The 19485-nt window shown below is 39.2% G+C and overlaps 1 protein-coding gene and 1 pseudogene across 1 annotated transcript in view; one reads left to right on the top strand and one right to left on the bottom strand.

The window, feature by feature from the left end:
- Positions 1-2913: 2913 nt before the first annotated feature.
- LOC114225092 (tRNA selenocysteine 1-associated protein 1 pseudogene) lies at positions 2914-12392 on the bottom strand (annotated as a pseudogene).
- A 209-nt stretch (positions 12393-12601) lies between these two features.
- FAM171B (family with sequence similarity 171 member B) overlaps positions 12602-19485 on the top strand; it is a 59162-nt gene continuing 52278 nt past the window's right edge. Inside the window, exon 1 of the mRNA XM_028124672.2 lies at positions 12602-12824. Coding sequence (XP_027980473.1) covers positions 12602-12824 — 223 coding nt within the window. The remainder of the gene's footprint in view (positions 12825-19485) is intronic.

The raw sequence follows: 19485 nt of genomic DNA, 5'->3' as shown, positions 1-19485 counted from the left end.
TTCATTTCTTGTCCAAATTCTTACTAGCAGGATTGGAACTAAAGCTTATATATTCAAATTCCTAGTCCCGTGTGCTTTCTGCTGTGCAAGACTGCCTAGATTACTAGTGACCCTTTATAAAATAGATTTACTATCTAATGGATAGGCTGGGATGCCTGAATATTAGTTGGTGCAACATCAATACGTTTCCAAGTAATATTTTTATTCACTTTCTGAACTGTTTTGAATTGCCTAGAGTTACATGGTGTGATTTCCTTTTGCACCCTGGTTCACTTTCCTTGTCAGCCCTATTTCCTGAAAAGTAACAAATATATAAATTGGTGGTGTTTTAATAAAAGGAGCATTTAGATTTTGAACTTGAACTTTACACAGTAACTTACCTTCATGTTATTAAAAAAAGACCTAATTTGTTCAAAGTAATTAATCTCAAAGTTCTTCTATACCATTTTTCAGATATTAGAGTGTCAAAATGGAATCTTTAGGGATTACTTTTTAGCCAATTTTGTATTCAGAATATTAATTAAGACTACAAGGTTATTCACAAAAAGTACTAAATGATATATATTAGTAGTACTTAATTTGGAGAATTATGCTCTCCACCTGAGTAATAGGAATTATTCTTGATCTTGTGTAAGATACATGGTAAATTTCCCATGGAAGAGAAGAAAGTTGGTGTCTTATAAATTTTCTCATCTTTGAACAGTGCAGTGAAAATTGTTCTTGAGATTATAAGTGACATAATCACCGTCAAAATTCAGAGATATTATCACCTAACTGGCAGAGAGTGAATGATTTTGAATTTCTCAGTATAATTTAGTGAGGAAATGAAAGGGAAGACTTTATTAAAGAATAAGTGAATTTCCTACTTCTTAGTAATACCAGCGTTGACTTTGACTTGAACCTTGACTACTAAACCAAAGCCAAGCATTTCACCACTATGTGGTATTAAATTACTAGCACAAATTGAACCTCAAGGGTCTTCCCACAATCATCCCACAGGTACTCAGTGATCCCCAAGGAACAGAGATGACATAGTGGTAACTAATTTCACCTTATTCCCATTGGACAGCTCTAGCCTCCCAAGGGAACTCTAAAGCAGCTGTGGTGGAGCAGTGGTTCAATTAACAGACCTGAGAGTGTGGTTTGCCCACCATACAGAGATGGTCTCTTCTTCTCACCTCTAATTTTCTAAATCCAGTTCTTCACCTTACCCACTCCACATCCTCTCCTAGATCCATTCAGGTTTGGTCATTGGATGAGCCTCATTGTTTTATCATAGCCTAGATAATAAATTAGTTTTAAATTACTGTGTAGTCCTTTTGCCATGAAGGGTAATATATTTACAGAATCCAGGGATTAGGTCATAGACATCTTTTTTCTGGGGGGAGGGGGTTGCTGCATTATCTCCACCACAGTCCACCTCTGGCCCTCAAAGATTCACTTCAGTCTCATGTACAAAATACATTAAACCATGCCAAAGTCCCCAAAAGTCAAACCATTACAGCATCAACTCAAAGTCACAAAGCCCTCCTTAATCTCATTAGTTTGAATGTCCCGAATCTCATCATCTAAATCATCTAAATTAGGTATGAGTAAGGCCTGGGTTAGGATGCATCCTGGGATACAATTTCTCTCTATATGTAGACCTGTGAAACCAAAGAAACAAAGTTATCTGTTCCCAACATACCATGGTGGGGCAGGCATGTAACAATTATAGACATTCTGGTTCAAAAAAAGGAAAAGAAGTAGAAGGAAAAAAAGAAGTTACTGGTCCCAAGCAACTTCGAAATCCAGCTGAGAAAACCCCATTTGGTTTCAAAGTCTGTGGATAATTGTGTCTCACAGCTCCACCATTTGAGTTGTCCTTTACCACCTCCCACACCCCCAGCCCCCACCATGAAATGTAGCACAAGTTTACAGTTGAGTATTATTATCAGCTTATTTCCACTGGGAACACTTTGTGGGCCCAATAGCCTTTTTCATTTTGTACTTTATCCCTTTTAGACAAAGCCGACAGTGCTTCTGCTGATATAAAATTTTCAGGAACCTAGTGGATCTCCTGTGTACGTCAAGAAGATTCATTCCATCACCCAGACGCTACTCCACAGATCTTTCCTAAATAATCTTGTTTCTATTTTTGGCTTCTTTTGAGATGTTTGAGGAGATCGAGTCACACATTTAACCTCTTCAAAGAAAATTTTGAGATATTAGCAAAAGTTTGTGTAGTCTCTGTGTTCTCTGTACAGCAAACTTGACAGTGAATCTCTTAATTTTGGCATCTTTTGCAATCTGGATATGTTGAGAATTTTCCAAATCATAAAGTCCTGGTTTCCTGAGTTCTCTTTTTTAATTTATACTTACTTAATGAATTTATATAATTAAGGTCAAGATACACAAGAGTGGGGTTGGAGGGCTTGTACATAGATGGTTACCTGAAATGCCACAGATGAAATTGCCCACTCTTTGACATATGGCAGATAATACAGTTTTCTGACTGTAATCTTAATGGCTTACATGTCTGTCACCTGAGAAGCCTTCTGAACCTGAGCATTAGTAACTGTTTAAATCATATGATCCACTTTGGTTAATAATTCTAAACTCTCTTTATCCCCAGGAGTGTGGGTTGCACTACCTGGATAAATGATTCTTGTTCCAAGAAATACAAATGTCAACCTTGTTCAACCCTCTTCAATAATTGGTCCCTTGGTTTTCAAACTCAAATGAAATGGTTCATTATTAATGAAGACAGCAGTATTGCAGGAATAGTCATAATTTAAGGAACAGTTGATTACTGACATCTTAAAAATCATATTTCCAAAAAGGTAAAAGTTCTTCTTGCAATAATTTGTTTCAAAAGGATTCTGTCTTCTCCCTCACATCATTTATTCTGGCTAGTCTTTTGTCCTGGCTATGTCATGGTGGGCTCTCTGAAGATACAATGTACAGGGACTACCAGTGACAGTCCATTAGTGCTCATACAGCTCCTCATTCTGCTCCATGAACTCCCTGTTGGCCTCAGCCACACCCAGTTGTGGCCTGGGGTTATTGGGTGCATATCTCCAGCTTCTTCCTATGTCTGTGTTGTGCTCCGGGGACAGCCATTTGGGGAGTAACTATAGCTGTTGTTGTCTGTGTTCTAGTCAAACCTCCACTAGACACAGTTCTGGTACTGCTGGTAACACTGGTAGTAGCTCTAAATGCACATCTGATTATATTCCACTGGCTTCATATGGCTCACTTTAGTGATTGCCATGCTCAGAAGCACTGGTTTAGACCCCAGTCCCACTGTTCCCTGGCATGCTGGGTTTGCTTCTGTTGCAGTTCATCCATGAATTCCATAAAACCAAAACCCTTAGACATACCTGTCTGATCCAAGACCACCTTGTCTCCCCAACAGGAGGGGTGGATGCTGACAATCAACCATACAACATACCACCATCCACATCTGGAGTCAGCCTCCTACCCAGAAAAGGGAAGTACACGGGGCTATTATCTGGTTATTTCCCATAAGTGGCAGAGTTTAGTTTAAAATGTTTTGCAGGTATGGCTCCTGGAAGACGTTTCCCATTAATTTTATGCAAACTCATTTCAGCTGTGGCCAAATCTATGCATTCTACAGAGCAGTAGCCAGCTGGGATGCCAGTGAGCCTATCTGCTTACTTGATTCTTATTTTTCAAGACTGTTGTGCCTCCATGGGGTCCCATGCAACTCCAAGTGAATTTTAGAATCAGTTCGTCAATTTTTACAAAGAAGTCATCTCAGATTCTGAGAATGATTGTGTTGATTCTGCAGGTCAATTTGGTTTACTTTCTTTTTTTTTTTTGCTTTTTTAAAAAAATCAAGGTATAATTGACATTTAACATTATATTAGTTCCAGGTGTACAACATAATGATTGGACATTTGTATATATTGCAAAATGATCATCACACCAAGTCTAGTTAACATCTGTCAGCATGCATAGTTACTATATATATTTTTATAAATATATATATATAAAGGACTTTTAAGATCTACTCTTTTAGCAACTTTTAAATATGCAATACAGTATTTCACTATAGTCACCATGCTGTACATTATGTTCCCATAACTTATTTATTTTATAACTGGAAGTTTGTACCTTTTGACCCTCTTCATACGTTTCTCCCACCCTCCATCCCCTGCCTCTGGCAACCACCAACCCATCCTCTGTATCTATGAGCTTGGTTTGTTGTTGTTTAATTACACATATAAATGAGATCATAAGGTACTTCTTTCTCTATCTGACTTATTTCATTTAGCATAACACCCTCAAGGTCCATCCATGTTGTCACTAATGGCAAGATTTCATTATTTTTTATGGCTAAATAGTATTCCATTGTGTATGTGTGTAACACATTTTCTTTGTCCATTCATCCACTGAAGAACACTTATGTTGTTTCCATAGCTTAGCTATTGGGAAAAAAATGCTACAAAGAACATAGAAGTGCAGTTATCTTTTTGAATTAGTGTTTTCATTTTCTTTGGATATCCAGAAGAAGAATTGCTGGATTGTATGGTATTGTTATTTTTTATTTTTTGAGGAAACTCCCTACTGTTTTCCACAGTGGCTGCACCAATTTACATCCCCATCAACAGTGCACAAGGGTTCCCTTTTTTCCATATCTTGTTATTTCTCCAACACTTGTTATTTCTTGTTTTGGTAATAGCCATTCTAACAGGTGTGAGATGAGATTTCGTTGTGGTTTTGATTGGCATTTCCCTGATGATTAGGGATGGTGAGCCTCTTTTCATGTACCTGTCGGCCACTGGCATGTCTTCTTTGGAAAATGTCTATTCAGATCCTCTGCCCACTTTTTTATCATATTGTTTGTTTGTTTGCTATTGATTTGTGTGAGTTCTTTATATATTTAGGATATTAACTGCTTATTGTATATATTACTTGCAAATATTTTCTCCCATTCCATAGATTGCCTTTCATTTTGCTGGTGGTTTCCTTTGCTGTGCAGAAGCTTTTTAGTTTGATGTACTTATACTTTTTTTATTTTTGGTTTTGTTGCCTTTGCTTTTGGAGTCAGATCCAAAAACTCACTGTCAAGGTGTGTGTCAAGGAGCTTATTGCCTATGTTTTCTTCTAGGAATTTGACAGTTTTAAGACATATTCAAGTCCTCAATCCATTTTTTTTTAGATTTTATTTTTAAGTAATCTCTACACCCAACGTGAGGCTCAAAATCACAACCCTGAGATCAAGAGTCGCATGCTCCACCAACTGAGGCAACCAGTAGTCCCTCATGTCTTTAATCCATTTTGAGTTAATTTTTGTATTCGTGTCAAATAGACGTTTCATTCTTTTGCATATGACTGTTCAGTTTTTTCAGCATCATTTACCGAAGAGACTGTCCTTTCCCCATTGTATATTCTTGTCTCTGTCATAAATTAATTGACAATTTTTGCATGGTCTATTTCTGGGCTATTTTATTTGCCCATTTTTAAATTGGATTATTTGTTTTCTTGCTATTGAGTTGTTTAAATTCCTTGTGTATTTTGGATAGTAACCTTTTATAAGATGTGTGGTTTACAAATATTTTCTCCCATTCCATAGGTTGTCCCTTCACGCTGGTGATTGTTTCCTTTGCTCTACAGAGGCTTTTAGGTTTGATGTAGTCTCACTTGGTTTTTGCTTCTAATGCTGGTGCTTTTGGTGTCATGTCCAAAAAATCACTGACAAGAGTGATATCAAGAAGTTTTCCCCTCTGTTTTCTTCCAGTAGTTTTATAGTTCTTAGGTAGTGCAGCTAAGTCTTTAACCCATTTTGGATTTTTACTTACTTACTTACTTATTTATTTTTTATTTATTTATTTGAGAGAGAGAGAACATGAGTGGTAGGGAGGGACAGAGGGAGAGGGAGAAACATATTTCCCACTGAGCAGGGAGACTGATGCAGGGCTCAATCCCAGGACCCCAAGATCATGACCTGAACCAAAGGCAGCCACTTAATTGACTAAGCCACCCAGGTGATCCATCTTTAACCCATTCTGAGTTGATTTTTTGTTTATAGAGTGAGATAAGGTCTGATTTCATTATTCTGTATGTGGATAACTGGTTTTCCCAATAGCATCTATTGAAGAAACTGTCCTTCTCCATTTTGTGTTCTTGACAACTTGTTAAAGATCAATTGACCATAAATATTTGGATTTATTTCTAGGCTCCTCATTTTGTTCCACTTGTCTAATGTCTGTTTTTACACCAGTACCATGCTGTTCTGACTACTACAGCTTCACAGCAAAATTTGAAAGGTAGTATAATGTCTCCAGACTTTTTTTCCTCAAGATTGATTTGGCTAATTCACATTCTTTTGGGGTTCCATATGAATTATAGGATTATTTTTTCAATTTCTGTGAAAAATGCCACTAGAATTTTTATAGGTTTGTATTGAATCTATAGATGGCTATAGGGAGTATGGACATTTAAACAATATTAATTTTTTCATTCATGAACAAGGGATATCTACCCATCATTTTTGTGTCTTAATTTCTTTCACCAATGTTTTACAGTTTTCAGTGTACAGATCTTTCATCCCCTTGGTTAAATTTATTCCTAAGATTTTTTTGCTTATGTTTTTGAGGCTATTGTAAGTGGAATTGTTTTCTTAATTTCTTTTTTGAATAGTGTGTTATTAGTGTATAGATATGCAACTGATTTTTTTATGTTAATTTTGTATCCTACAACTTTACTAAATTTGTTTAATAGTTCTAACAGTTTTGATGGAGTCTTCAGGATTTTCTATATATAAGGTCATGTCACCTGCAAACAATTTTACTCTTCCTCTCTGGCTTGGATGGTTTTTATTTCTTTTTCTTATCTAATTGCTTTGGCTAGAACCTCCAGTACTGTATTTAGTAAAAGTGGTAAGAGCGGGCATCTTTGTTTTGTTCCTAATCTTGGAGGAAAAGTTTTCAGCTTTCACTATTGAGTATGATGTTAGCTGTGGGCTTGTCATATATGCCTTTATCATATTGAGAGATATTTCTTCAATATCTATTCATTGGGAGTTTTTTTTAACATGAAAGAGTGTTAAATTTTGTCAAATATTTTTTCTGCACCTATTGAGATGATCATATGATTTTTATCCTTTATTTTGTTAATGTGGTGTATCACAATGATGGATTTGTGGATGTTGATGGATGTTGGTGGAGGGAAGTCTGGTGTATGAGTCCAAGGAGCCAGTCCTGGACCTTGGGTCCACTCGAGCCTGAGTCCATGGGCGCTGGCCTAGTGTTGTGGTGGGCCTAGACTGGGACCACACTGGCCAGCTGGCACTGGAGCAGGCCTGGAATTTGGGGCCACAGGGGCTAAACTGGAGGCTGAGTCTGAAGGTGCTAGCCTGATGCCCAGGGGGCTAGCCTTGCACTAGTGCAAGCCTGGATTCTGGGGCTGCAGGGATGGATTCTTTCTTAATTCTTGAGAGCATCCATGATTTTTTTCCAGAATTATTTGGTTTCCCTATAATTTCTTTTATCCAATCTTTCTTACTTACATCAAAAGAAATGTATTATATATAGATTACACACACATTGGCAGTAGCTTTCATTATTCATGATTCCATATTTGTGAATTAGCCTATTTGCTGAAATGTATTTGTAACCCCCAAATCAGTACTTTCATAGTTATTCATGGAAATGTGCAGAGCAGGGAAAAATTTGAGTTACACAACATTCACATTCCCAGCTAAAGTCAAACAAGGTGATGCTCTTCCCTCTTTCAGCTCTCATATTAAGTGTCCCTTTGGTCTTCTACTTAGTGCCAGTTTTTTTTTTTTCCTGCTTCGTACTTTCCCTTGGTTATTTTGTTGTTTCAAATGGCCGCTGATTATAGTGCTGAAGTGCTCTGTTGTGTTCCTATGCCCAAGAAGGCTGTGATGTTCCTTACAGAGAAAGTACATATGTGCTATAAGCTTCTTTCAGGCGTGAGTTATAGTACTGTTGGCTGTGAGCTCAATGTTAACAAACCAGTAACACATAATAAATAAGGGGTCTTTAAACAGAAATACACATAAAACAAGTTATGCATTCATTAGTTGATGAAAATGTTGTGACCAGAGACTCACAGGAACCTAACTCTGTATTCCTCTTGGGAACTATGGTTCAGCAGTTGTTAATTTAGTATTTGCAGTCAATTTATAGAACATAACTACCGAGTAAAATGAGAATTGACTACATATAACATGAAATTTTACATGCATTATAAAATATATAAAAATAAAACAGACCATACCTAATATTAGCAAAAGAAGTAGTGTCTGACATTTACTAAACAGTTTCTATAGCAAGAAACTAAGTATTTTTATATATGATTTCATTTTGTTACCTCTTTGAGGCTCTATTATTTCTCCCATTATACAACTGAGGAAATTTAGGCCTAGAATATTGTGTAAATCACATATCTGTGAGTGGTGGATACCAGAGCAGTCTGATTTCAGGGCCTTCTTCCATTAACCAACAGTTTTGCCTCTTAACATTGATTTATTGTTTTGGTTAAGCAAGCAATCCACAACCAGTGTTAAGCATTGGGGTAGGAGCTGGAGATGGAGCTGGGAACTCGATGGCCCTGGTCCTGTGTCCTGCCCTAGCCTCACATATACTAATGAGGATACGGCAAGTTAGTATCCATTTTAAATAATAAAGTTCTATTATTTAGAAAAGGGGAAATATGAGGTGATGTGAAAGCTCATGGTAGGGGCACCTAATCAAAGCTAAGGGTGTCAGGAAGTGTATTCTGGAGGAAGTAATATCTAAACTAACTCTTCACGCTCTATGGAAGATTACCAGTAAAAGAGGTGAGGGAGCAGAGTTCCAGGCAGAGGAAGTCAATTTGTGAAAGTCTAGGGGCAACCCAAATAAGTCTAGTTCAAAGTAATAAAAGAAATCCCTTTTCTCTCTCTCTCTGGTTCTCTCCCTCTTTGGAGTGCTGTGTGTGTGTATTTATGTGGCAAATATTAAAAGATGAGCCTGGGTCATTGGAGGATAGATTATAAATGGTTTTGTAAGTCTATTTAGAGATTATGGACCTCATGTTAAGAGAAATTGGGAGGTACCAGTAGATATTAGGCAGGGAAGAATTATTTTATTTATATATATATATATATGGTAGTGTACTTTGCTTTCTGATGGCACTGGCATCTTCCATTCCTTTGTAAAACACACTGACTGACAGGTAATGCACACGCTGTTAGCGGGATACACGTTCCTGAATGTTTGCTTGGTTTGGCTCTCCCCAGTTGGTTTGTGTGTGTGCCAAAAGTCAGTTATGTTTGTTCCTAAACTTGTTTTTGCCAGTTCTATGTATTTTAAGGAATCAATGAAATATAAATTTGAAAAAAGTGTATTTTTCTATGAAAACAAAGTTTAATACTAAATGGGTGAAAAATTGTAAAATTTGGGAAAAATTTTTAATAGAAAGATCTGGCACTCAGATTGCTTGTCAAGAGTGTTTAAGAATTCCTTCCACTTAAACTGCAAGTAATAGAGGTGTATTATAATTGTGGTTTATGACTTCAAACCCTAAAATGTGGTTAGATACTTAAAAACAATCTTGGTCCTACCTCAGAAGATGGGTAAATAAATGTACATTTGCTTATGTTAAGGTAAAATAAGCAGTTTAAAACATACTTAAGATATATTGATTTTTTTGTGTGTGTCTCTTGACCAACATTTTTTTATTCATTACTAGCCCTGGTTGCATCAGATAATATAGTTTTTGTATATTGCACAGAAATTAGGCATAAGCTATATGAGTAATGAAGCACTTAAAAATCATCTAAAAACCATCTTGATAGACAAAGCTTATTTCTTTAAACAGTCCATAGTATTGAAGGATTTGAGGTCCACCCTCTACTGGGGCCGTGAAATCAGTGGCTTTGCCCCTGAAAGGTCAATTTCTAACATATTAAAGAAGACTTGGCCACCATAAGGCACATAATAGAAATCCTGGCCACATTCCTTTCCTTCTGATCTGCCAGTCAGGTTTTTGGAGCTGTTTCCATTTTCTCCTTTCCTCTCTCCAGGAGCGGAGGTAACTTGGAAGAAAATGCAACAAAAACAGCTTGATGAGGCTAATAAAGGCTCTCTGCATTCAGCCTCCCACCCAGTAGCTCCTGATCACATAGGCAAGGCAAAGCTGTGATGGAACAATGGTGTTTAGTGTGAAGGGCCTCACTTTTTGCATCTATTTTCCAAAACTTACATAGCTCACATGGTTCTTTTTGTCTAAAAATTACTAAAAAGCAATGCAAACTTATGTAAAAGTTTTCAATGGTGTAGAAAGATGAAATCACATATTACTAGCTCAGCCTTGACAAGACAGTAGATATCCTCTCTGATTCTCAGTGTTTCCATTTGCTAAACAGGATAATGAAAGCTCTTTTGTAGGACTGCTCTAAGGACACAGTGAGATTACATACATAAAATGCCTATTTTTATTATTATTACTAATATTATTTTCTTTGTGGTTATATAGGTACTATTTTCATACCCTTGAGCAAAGAATAAATTTCCACTACTGAGAAGTTTGGTTTTCTTTTTCCAGGAAGTTGGAAACAGTGGGAGGACCACGCAGAAAAATGGTGAGTGACGGGGTGCCTGGGTGGCTCTGTCATGTTCCCAGGGCCCCTGGGATCGAGCCCCGAGATGGGCTCCCTTGCTGGTGGGGAGCCTGCTTCTCCCTCTCCCTCTGCCGCTCCTCCTGCTTGTGCTCTCTCTCCTCTTTCTCTCTCTGTCATATAAATAAATAAAATCTTTAAAAAAGAAAAAAAATGGTGAGTGTGGAATGGGACAATCCAATCAGCCAAATCAACTTATGATGGTAAATGATGTGATGTCACCATCAGATCACATTTGCATTATACTAGGAGATGTCCGGAGTGTCCACAGGCACTCCAAAAGCAAAGAGGCCACAACTGAACACGCATGGCCTCTCATCTACTCTGAACGTCCATATAACCAGTTAATCTTCATGATGCCATTAGTAGCCACCCAAGATCTCAGTCTGACAATTTGGATGTCTTTCTCCTCTCTTCCCCACCCAAACAATCAACTGTCTGTTGATACTAGCCTTAAATACTGAATCTGCCATGACTTTCCTCTCCTTTCCAGGGTCACAAGACTTCAGCATCTCCTCACCACTTTGGGGAACACATCTAAATTGGCCTCCTCTCCTCCAATCTATCCTTCTGTAATCCATCTTCCATACTGATAGCAAAGTGATCCTGCTAGGCGGACTGGTACCAAGTCCCTTCCCTGATTGATTTCTTTCACTACTTCATAATCACCTGCAGCCTGAATTTCAATTTCCTTATGTAGCCACTGCAGTTATTACAGGAGTTAATGTAGATGAAGTGCTTAAATAGTGCCTGGATACAGTAAATTCTATAGAAATGTCTGCTATTATTTTTTTTAATGACCTCATTTTCATACTCCTTTTCAATCTAAAATATTGTCACTCTGTCACAATCATTGCTCACAACTTCCAAGCACAGGGTGGGTGCTATTACACACCTCTGGGCTTCACACACACACACACACACACACACAAACACACACACACACGCTGCTCCAGTTTTTAGACGACCTGGTGGCAACCATCTATGTGTGGAACTCTTAACTATTTATAAGCCAGGCCGCCTCCCCTGGTGTTTCATAGTGCGCTCCCATACACTACATAATTTCTTCCAAATTCAGTGCAACCTTCGCACGTTGTAGTATGTTTCCAAGGGCAACCACCACACTGGATAATTTGCTTATGTATTTCTCTGCCCTAACAGGTAGGAGCTCCCAGAACGCAGGGATTTATCTTGCTTATTTCAAGCCCCTGACTAAATGCCAGTACATAGTAAGCACCTAGTACTCATTTAGGAAATGTTTTTTTGAACAAATGAAAAGTGTATGCTACAATCAGACAAAATGTAATTAAGAATATTCGAGAACATAAAGAAATTCCCACTTGAGCAGAAAGAGGAAGTTTAGTTAAAATCGGTAGAACTGCGGTTTAATTGTTAATCAATCATGGCTGTGATGCAGCAAAGCCCGTATGGCTAATTGGTCCCGACTAATTGATCCGTGGGCGCTGCGTTAAGTGTTTTAGGAGAGTAATCCATACACCACCTTCTCCTCTACTTTGGGGTCAGGTGGTGAGAATTTTATTCACATTTCTGCAAAATTTCTCGGTGTCTCCGTAGGGCTGGAGGATCCAAACGCCGACCAGCGCCCGGAAAGGCTCTTCTTTGTCATGTACCCTCGGAGGCCGCCACCCGGCCCAGCGCCCCAGCACTGCGCGGAGCCCGTGGCCCCGGAGCAGCTCGGCCGCGGGTGACAGCTGAGCCGCGGCCCCGGGCTCCCGGCGCGCCCCGCCCTGCGCATCACGTGCGCCAGGATGCTAACTTCCCCCGCCTCCGCCGCCCCTCCCCCTCCGCCGCCTACCCGGCCTCCTCCTCCTGGTGAGGGCTTGCGAGGCAGAGCGCGCGAGCGGGAGCGAGGGAGCGAGCGGGCGCTGCCGGAGCCCGCAGCCCGGGCGTCCGCCGCCGCCGGGAGCCCCGCAATATGCCGCCGCGGCCCTCTGGCTCTCGGCCATGGCGAGGCTCAGCCGGCGCGTCCCTTGTACCCTGCTGCTCGGCCTGGCCGCGGTGCTGCTGAAGGCGCGGCTGGTCCCCGCGGCCGCTCGAGCCGAGCTCAGTCGCTCCGACCTCAGCCTCATCCAGCAACAGCAGCAGCAGCAGCAGCAACGGCAGCGGGAGGAGGCTGAGGAGGAGAGGCCAGAGGTGCCGGGGGCATCCTCCACCGTCACTGTTCCAGGTAGGTACCGGCAGCCCGGCCCTGCCTTCCCATCACCGCGGGGGATCTCGGCTGGCGTCGCTGGCCTCCTCGCCCCTTCCTTAGCCAGCTCGCTTCCCATCGCTTGTCTCTACCCATTCCCGTCTCCCCGATCTCCCCAGACTGCCTGCCCAGGACTCGGGCTATGCTCTGGTTTCGGGAAACTGCCCTCTGGGTGGTGAGCTTTCTGGGAAGCGCGGAGCACTGCAGTAGGGTGGGGAGGAGTCGGGAGGAGTAGGGGTGAGTGACTGCCTCGATCGATCTTTTTCTTTTCCCTTTCTTCTTCCTGAATTCTTCCCTCTGCCCTGAGAATGACACACGCGCGCGCGCGCGCACACACACACACACACCTCAAATCCCTTTCGTATTCTGTTCTTTATCCTTTTCTTTCCTAGAGACTGAAAAATCTTGCAATAGACACCCACACGCCTTTTCATCATCTCGCCCCGCCTGCTCTATTTAAATTTAGATCTGGAGAAAGAAATCTTGATTTATTTTATTTTTCATTTCTGGCTTTTCTTATCCCAGGAAGGGTTTAAGTCAGTTTGCAAGAATTCCTTCAGTATAATAAGATGAAATAAAATGGAACAGGTTTTGTAATCGAAGGAAAAGGGAAAAGAAGAGGTGGACAGATAAGATAAAGTCTGTAGTGATTTTAGTACAGCAAAGGCTGCTTCCAGAGAGGGGAATCTCCTTACTTGTTAGTAGAACTTAATGAGGCAGATTCTTGACGCTATTCAGTGAGGGTGCGGAAATATACTGTAGACTATGTGGCCTGTTGTAACAGTCCCTCAGTTCCCGCCCCCCCCCATTAAAGCTCCATCGGTAAAGAGAAAGCTGGACTATCCATTTTAATAACCTCTCCCCACCCCCACCCCAGTTCCCTTCCCTGCCATAGAGGCTGCCTGCTATTTAGAAAGAAAAAAAAAAGCCATCAGGTTTTTTTGGCAAGTGGGCTTAGTTTCCTGCAAAACCAAAGTGAATTATATTTTAACATTTGTTTTTGTTTTAAAATCCTGCCTGGTAATATACAAGATGTTGAAAATGAGATTTCAAAGAGTGGAATCAGCCTCTTATTTTGTACCGCTTTCTCATCATCAAAGAGCACTACTCAGGCATGGCAGCTGCGGTCCATGACAGGATGATTTAATTTATCAGAGTGCTCTGAGCAGAGGATGAAATCACCAAGTGTGCAGGAAAGCGTGTGTTTCTGACACCCTCTTAAACCAATTAATAACACTCAAGCGTGGTTAGAAGTTCTGAAAGATATGCAGTATATGATGGTTTTCCTAGGTAGCTTTTATAACTGAAAGTGCTACCAACATGGCTTGGGCGAGGCTGTTGTTAGATGCGCTGTTTGCTAAACTTAAGGAAATTAAAGATACAAGAGCAATTGAGAACCTGTCTTCATTATGAGAGGAATTTCAGAAACCAATGACAAAACAGAATTCTGAGAAAGTGTTGATGGATTCTGTGGTTTGCTGTGTATTTTTATTTTGATATATCTTCTTTCAGGAATATTAATTAAATGGTTTTTGACTACTGTGGTGTATGTTGTGATGCAGGTTATGAAAAACTGCAATCATAGGACACCTTTTGTATTGAGCTGCAAATTAAAATACTTGTTTTCTGATATTTGTGAAAATATTTTCGAAAAAGGTTGTTTGGGAAACTCGCAGTTTTTGTCTTATTTATGTATGAGATTAATCAAAATAAAGGAATCACTGTCTAGCAGATGAAACTAGAGCCTGAAAAGTAACGGATTATGACTCTTGCTTTTCCCTCAAAAACGAACTCCCCAAAGCCAGTGGCAAACAAGAGAGCAATTCAGTTGATTGTGATTTTAGTTACTGGAATATTGTGTCGTATAACGAAATACAACCAACAAACAAACGAGTTAAAATATTCCTCTGAGCACATTGTGATCCCTGGATTGAACTGGTCTTCCTGTTTCAACCTTTGTTCCTTTAGTGTCTGTTCTCTCACAGCTAGTGATCTTTTGAAAAACATTCCATAGGATCATTTCTGCCATCATTCCTGCCCACAGTCCTCTGGTGGCTGCCCTGCTCTTTCACACTAGATGCCCAGACGCTGAAAATGGCCCATCGAGGCTTAGCTTCTCCCTGTGCCCCTCCCTCTCCTATCTCTAACTTCTTGGACCCTGACTCACTCCAGTACATCCACACCACACTGGCTCCCTGTGTCTTCGTTTTGCAAGTGGGCTCCCGCATGGGGCCTTTGCACTTGCCATTTTCTCTGCCTGGAATTCTGGAACTTCACTTTCTTCAGGTTTGCTCAATGTCACTGACACAAAGAAGCCTTTCCTGACCAGCTCTATTAGATAGTAATCTGCATGCCCTTTTGTATTACTGCTTCTCCATGGCACTTACTACCCTCAGCCCTTCCTGTAAACCTGCCTCGGCTCCCCCTAGAATATAAGCTCCATAAGGACATGAACTTGGTTCTGTTCACTGTTACGTTAAATTATCCATATATTTCGAGGACCTAGAAAAGCATCTAGTGCACATAGGCATGGATAAATTTGTTGAATGAGTGAATGAATGAATAAATGAATAAACAAAAATTCTGGCATCAGGGATCTTTCCGAGTGTTTGCTATTTCATTATCTTGTGAAATTCTGCACTGGAATGTAGTGGGGGCTATGTAAAAATAAATGTTAGGTAGAAATATTTGTAAGTAGAGGTTGTGAAGTTTAGATCTTTAGTTTCAGCGAATTTCAGTGTTTATCCTATTCTGACTATAGAGAACTGATTGATGCCAATACTTGAGTCCACTTATTACATCCTGTCAAGATTCTTCGCCCAAGTGCACTTATAATCCTCTTATGACCTAGGAGGTATTAATATACCTTTAAATAGCTGTTATGGAGCTTGAGTTAATTCTTTGACTCTGGCGCTTCTGATTCTTTGGACACGTTATGTGAAGAACTATAGGACTTGTCACAGGCAAAACTTCGAAAACTAATACAGCATATTTAGTGACTGGTACGTGACTGAGCCTTGTCAGTCCGTAGTAGAGAAATTGAGCATTGACTTTGATTCATATTCTCTGGATATTATTAATCTAAAAATTTATACTTTTTTGTATTCCTGAGAAATGAGGAAGTTGAATATGAGATTGAAATAATCAGGACATAAAAAAAGTGAATTTTCCTTTTCTCATTAACTTATAAAACACCATCTTGAGAGAGCAGTGAGAATAAAGAGAGATCTGTCAAATCAATTGTTTTCTCCAGTGTAGGCAGTAGCTCGGGTTTCTCCATCTGCCCCAGTGTTTGTTAGAAATAAATATTTGAGAGATTGGGGAGAATTAATTTGGGGGCTGGTGGTAGCTGAGAAACCATATCCTATTCACTCTGATGGCCCATTAGATGGGAGGCCTGCTGGGGGTGGGGTGAGGGGAGCTGGAGAAAATAATGAGCTCCGTTTCAAATTCTCCACATGAAGTGCAGACACAGGGCACCTCCATGCATTTTTATAAATGTCTTCTAGATGCAGAAAAAGCTTCTTGAGAGATACATATTCATGGTATAAAATTTTTGATTGTACATTTCGCTGATATATATTTTTAGCCTTTTTATTTTGGAAAATGTCAAATACATGGAAAGTAAACAGAACAGCATTTAAAAAGCCCATACTGGTCTCCCAGCTTTAACAGTGGCTGAATGTTTCACCCACACATCCACCCATTTCCACTGTGTGGGGTTTTCTTTTGGAGGGGGGTGTACATACATTGAAATGTACATACCTTAGGTGTACTATTTTGTTATGTTTGACAAATGGGTAGGCTCACGTGACCGTCACCCCTATGAAGGTATAGAACCTTTACATCACCGTGGGAAGTTCCCTCCTGCCCCCTTCCCAGGCAATCCCTGTCCCTTATCAAGAGACAACAACTGTTCTAATTATTTTTATCACAGATTAATTCTGCATTTTCTAGAGCCTCATAAAATAGAATCATATAGCATGTACTCTTTTGTGTCTGGCTGCTTTAGCTCCGTCTAATTTTCATAGGTTTCATTCATACTGTTCCATGTTCAGTAGTTTCTTTCATTTTACTGCTGAGCCATTGTCCATCCTAGGAATTACTCCAGTTTGGTTTATCGCTTCCTTCTATTGATGGCTATTTGGGTTATTTCCAGTTTTAACTATTGTAAATGCAGCTGCTACATTCCTGGACAAATCATTGGGTGCGCACGTCTTCGTATCTCTTCAGTAAACGCTCAGGAGTGGAATTGCTGGGCCAAGCGGTATGCTTATGAAGTTAAAACATTTCCCCCCTATTCTACATAGCTGGAACCCACCACACTTAACATTTACTTTAAAAATTATGACATTTGATATAGAGTATTACTGTATACTTTTTATTAAATTCAAAGAACTTGATTTAAACTTGTTGATTTAAACAAACCTGATTGAAATCTCCCATCCATGAAAGCATTTATTTACTTTTTTTTTCCTATTTCAATGAATCTGAAAATCAGGAGAAGTGGGATTAGAAATGGACTGTTCTATCTGAAGTACTCATGCTTTAAAGGCCATATTCCCACATGGGGTAATTATGATTTCTTTCCAGGATTTTAGTAACCAAAGGGAGCTATTTCTTGGTGTTGATTACTGGTTGAAAAACACATGCCATTGTGTTGAATTTGAGTTCAGTTTGTTTGGGTGGTGGTTCTGTAATGTTTTTAATGTGATTGAACAGAAACGGCCAAATATTTTTTTTGACACAAAACTCTCATCTCCCCCCGCAGTCAAGTATATAAATATTGAACTCGATTCTCTTTCAACATTCTGTCTGACTAGGTTAGCTGCAGCATTGTCATTCATTCCCTGGGCTTAGTGTAATGTGTCTTAGTTTCCTTTTGTCCAGATTGCTTTAGCTAGGACACAGAAACAATGTTTTCCATCTGCTATTGGTAAAAAGTATACTTTGTAGTATTTACCTGGAAAATTCTAAAACTTTGAAAGCTGTGTGTTGTGATGCAGTACATCATAAGCTTCAGAAACAGCTTCTGTTTGCTTTGCAGATTGTTTGGAGATGTCTTTTTAGTTCGCCTTTTGTGTAAGCACAATCCATATGTCTAAAACATACTAGATTCTATGCCTTTTAAATTCTCTCACGACTGTTTGTGTCATCAGAACCAGGCAGTATTCTTAAGTACTTGATGATAAGGTCTGTGACTATAAAGGCCAGTTCACTTGGGCCTAAAATGAGTGATTCTGAGTAGCGTATTTATTTCATGTAGGGTAGAGTGTGTCAAGGAAATGGTAATCCTTTTCTGTCCTTAGTAACATGTCAAATCTGCTGCTGGAATCTGGTGAACCCAGACTAACACGCCCCAATCCTGTATTATGCTTCTATGAAAACTTCAGCTGATAAGGTTTGTTAAGATCTCCATGTTAAGGTTCTAAGTCTTGCACAGAAATTAAGATTTAAAATGAATTTTTTATATGTGAGTGAGATCTCGATTTCTGTTTAATGTGCTTTTTTTCTAAAGGAGGTTTCTATATCATAATAATTTAGAAAATAATTGCATTATCAGTTATTGTACTTAGTTCAGTTTTGTTTCTGTTCAGTGAAGAAATATTATTTGAAAACTATATAGTTTTAATTCATTTGTTAGCTCTGCTGACATTTAGAACACTTACACAATACCAATTCATTATCTCTGGCCCTAAATGCTGGTTGGCTTAAAGTGTCCAGTTAGTTGGAACCTGGTAGAAATGTCCAGGCTCAAACCAGAGTTCATGTTGTGAGAATGGTGGCTTATCTTTGTCGGAAGTACTCTAGGGATATTATATAATTCCATATCCTTTGGCCTTTCTGAAATAATGTAAATCCAGCATCCGTGGTTTTATTCCCACCTACCTACTCCTCTGCTTTATTGTCACAGAAAGAGAGACAGGATGGAGAGATGGATGATTTGTTTTCCCTAATGGATTAACTATAGCCAGGAGTTGAATAGAAGTTGGAAGTGTCTTGGAGTTTCTGACTTACTGGATTTTGTGACCCATTCCACCCTTGGTTGAACCCCTGTTTTTGGAAAGGATGGAAATTAAATCGTCAAAATATGCTCAATATAGTTAAATGGATTGTGTTTCTTCAAAACTTTGAACATGTTCTTTCACATTTGTATGAGTAGAGTTTACTTATAAATGTCTAGGTGACTGAGACAAGATTACCAAAGATACCAAAAGAATGTCTGTTTATTGTAAAAATGAAAATAGGGAGGCCGTGCTTTTTATGTAAGGGGAAAAAAATGTCACCAAAAGTAATGGGAATAGTAGGATATATTTCACTAAGTAAAATGAACCATGCATGAACCAGTGATAAGAGTATGTCATGAAACATAAATTATGATTAATTCAATTTGTATGCCTGAAGTTAGAAAAAAAATCTTATCTACTTACTTATGTTTAAATGAATTGGTGTATTCCAAATATTTGCATTTAAAGACAGACACCTTCTCTTCATAAAACAAGTACTTCCCAAAGTTTAGTTTCTAATATATTTGTGCTATTAGATTTTGGACTTAATACCTCCTAAATTAATCAGAGTTTAACTCTCATTCCTGATCATAAACAAGAAAAATATTTTTTTAGTAATGTATGAAACAACT

This window comes from Eumetopias jubatus, unplaced genomic scaffold (genome assembly GCF_037043125.1).
Source record: "Eumetopias jubatus isolate StellerSeaLion01/CBP00866 unplaced genomic scaffold, mEumJub1_p1.0 scaffold_3, whole genome shotgun sequence".
Taxonomy (NCBI): domain Eukaryota; kingdom Metazoa; phylum Chordata; class Mammalia; order Carnivora; family Otariidae; genus Eumetopias; species Eumetopias jubatus.
The sequence above is the reverse complement of the archived record's forward strand: the minus strand, read 5'-3'. Positions and strand labels throughout refer to the sequence as shown.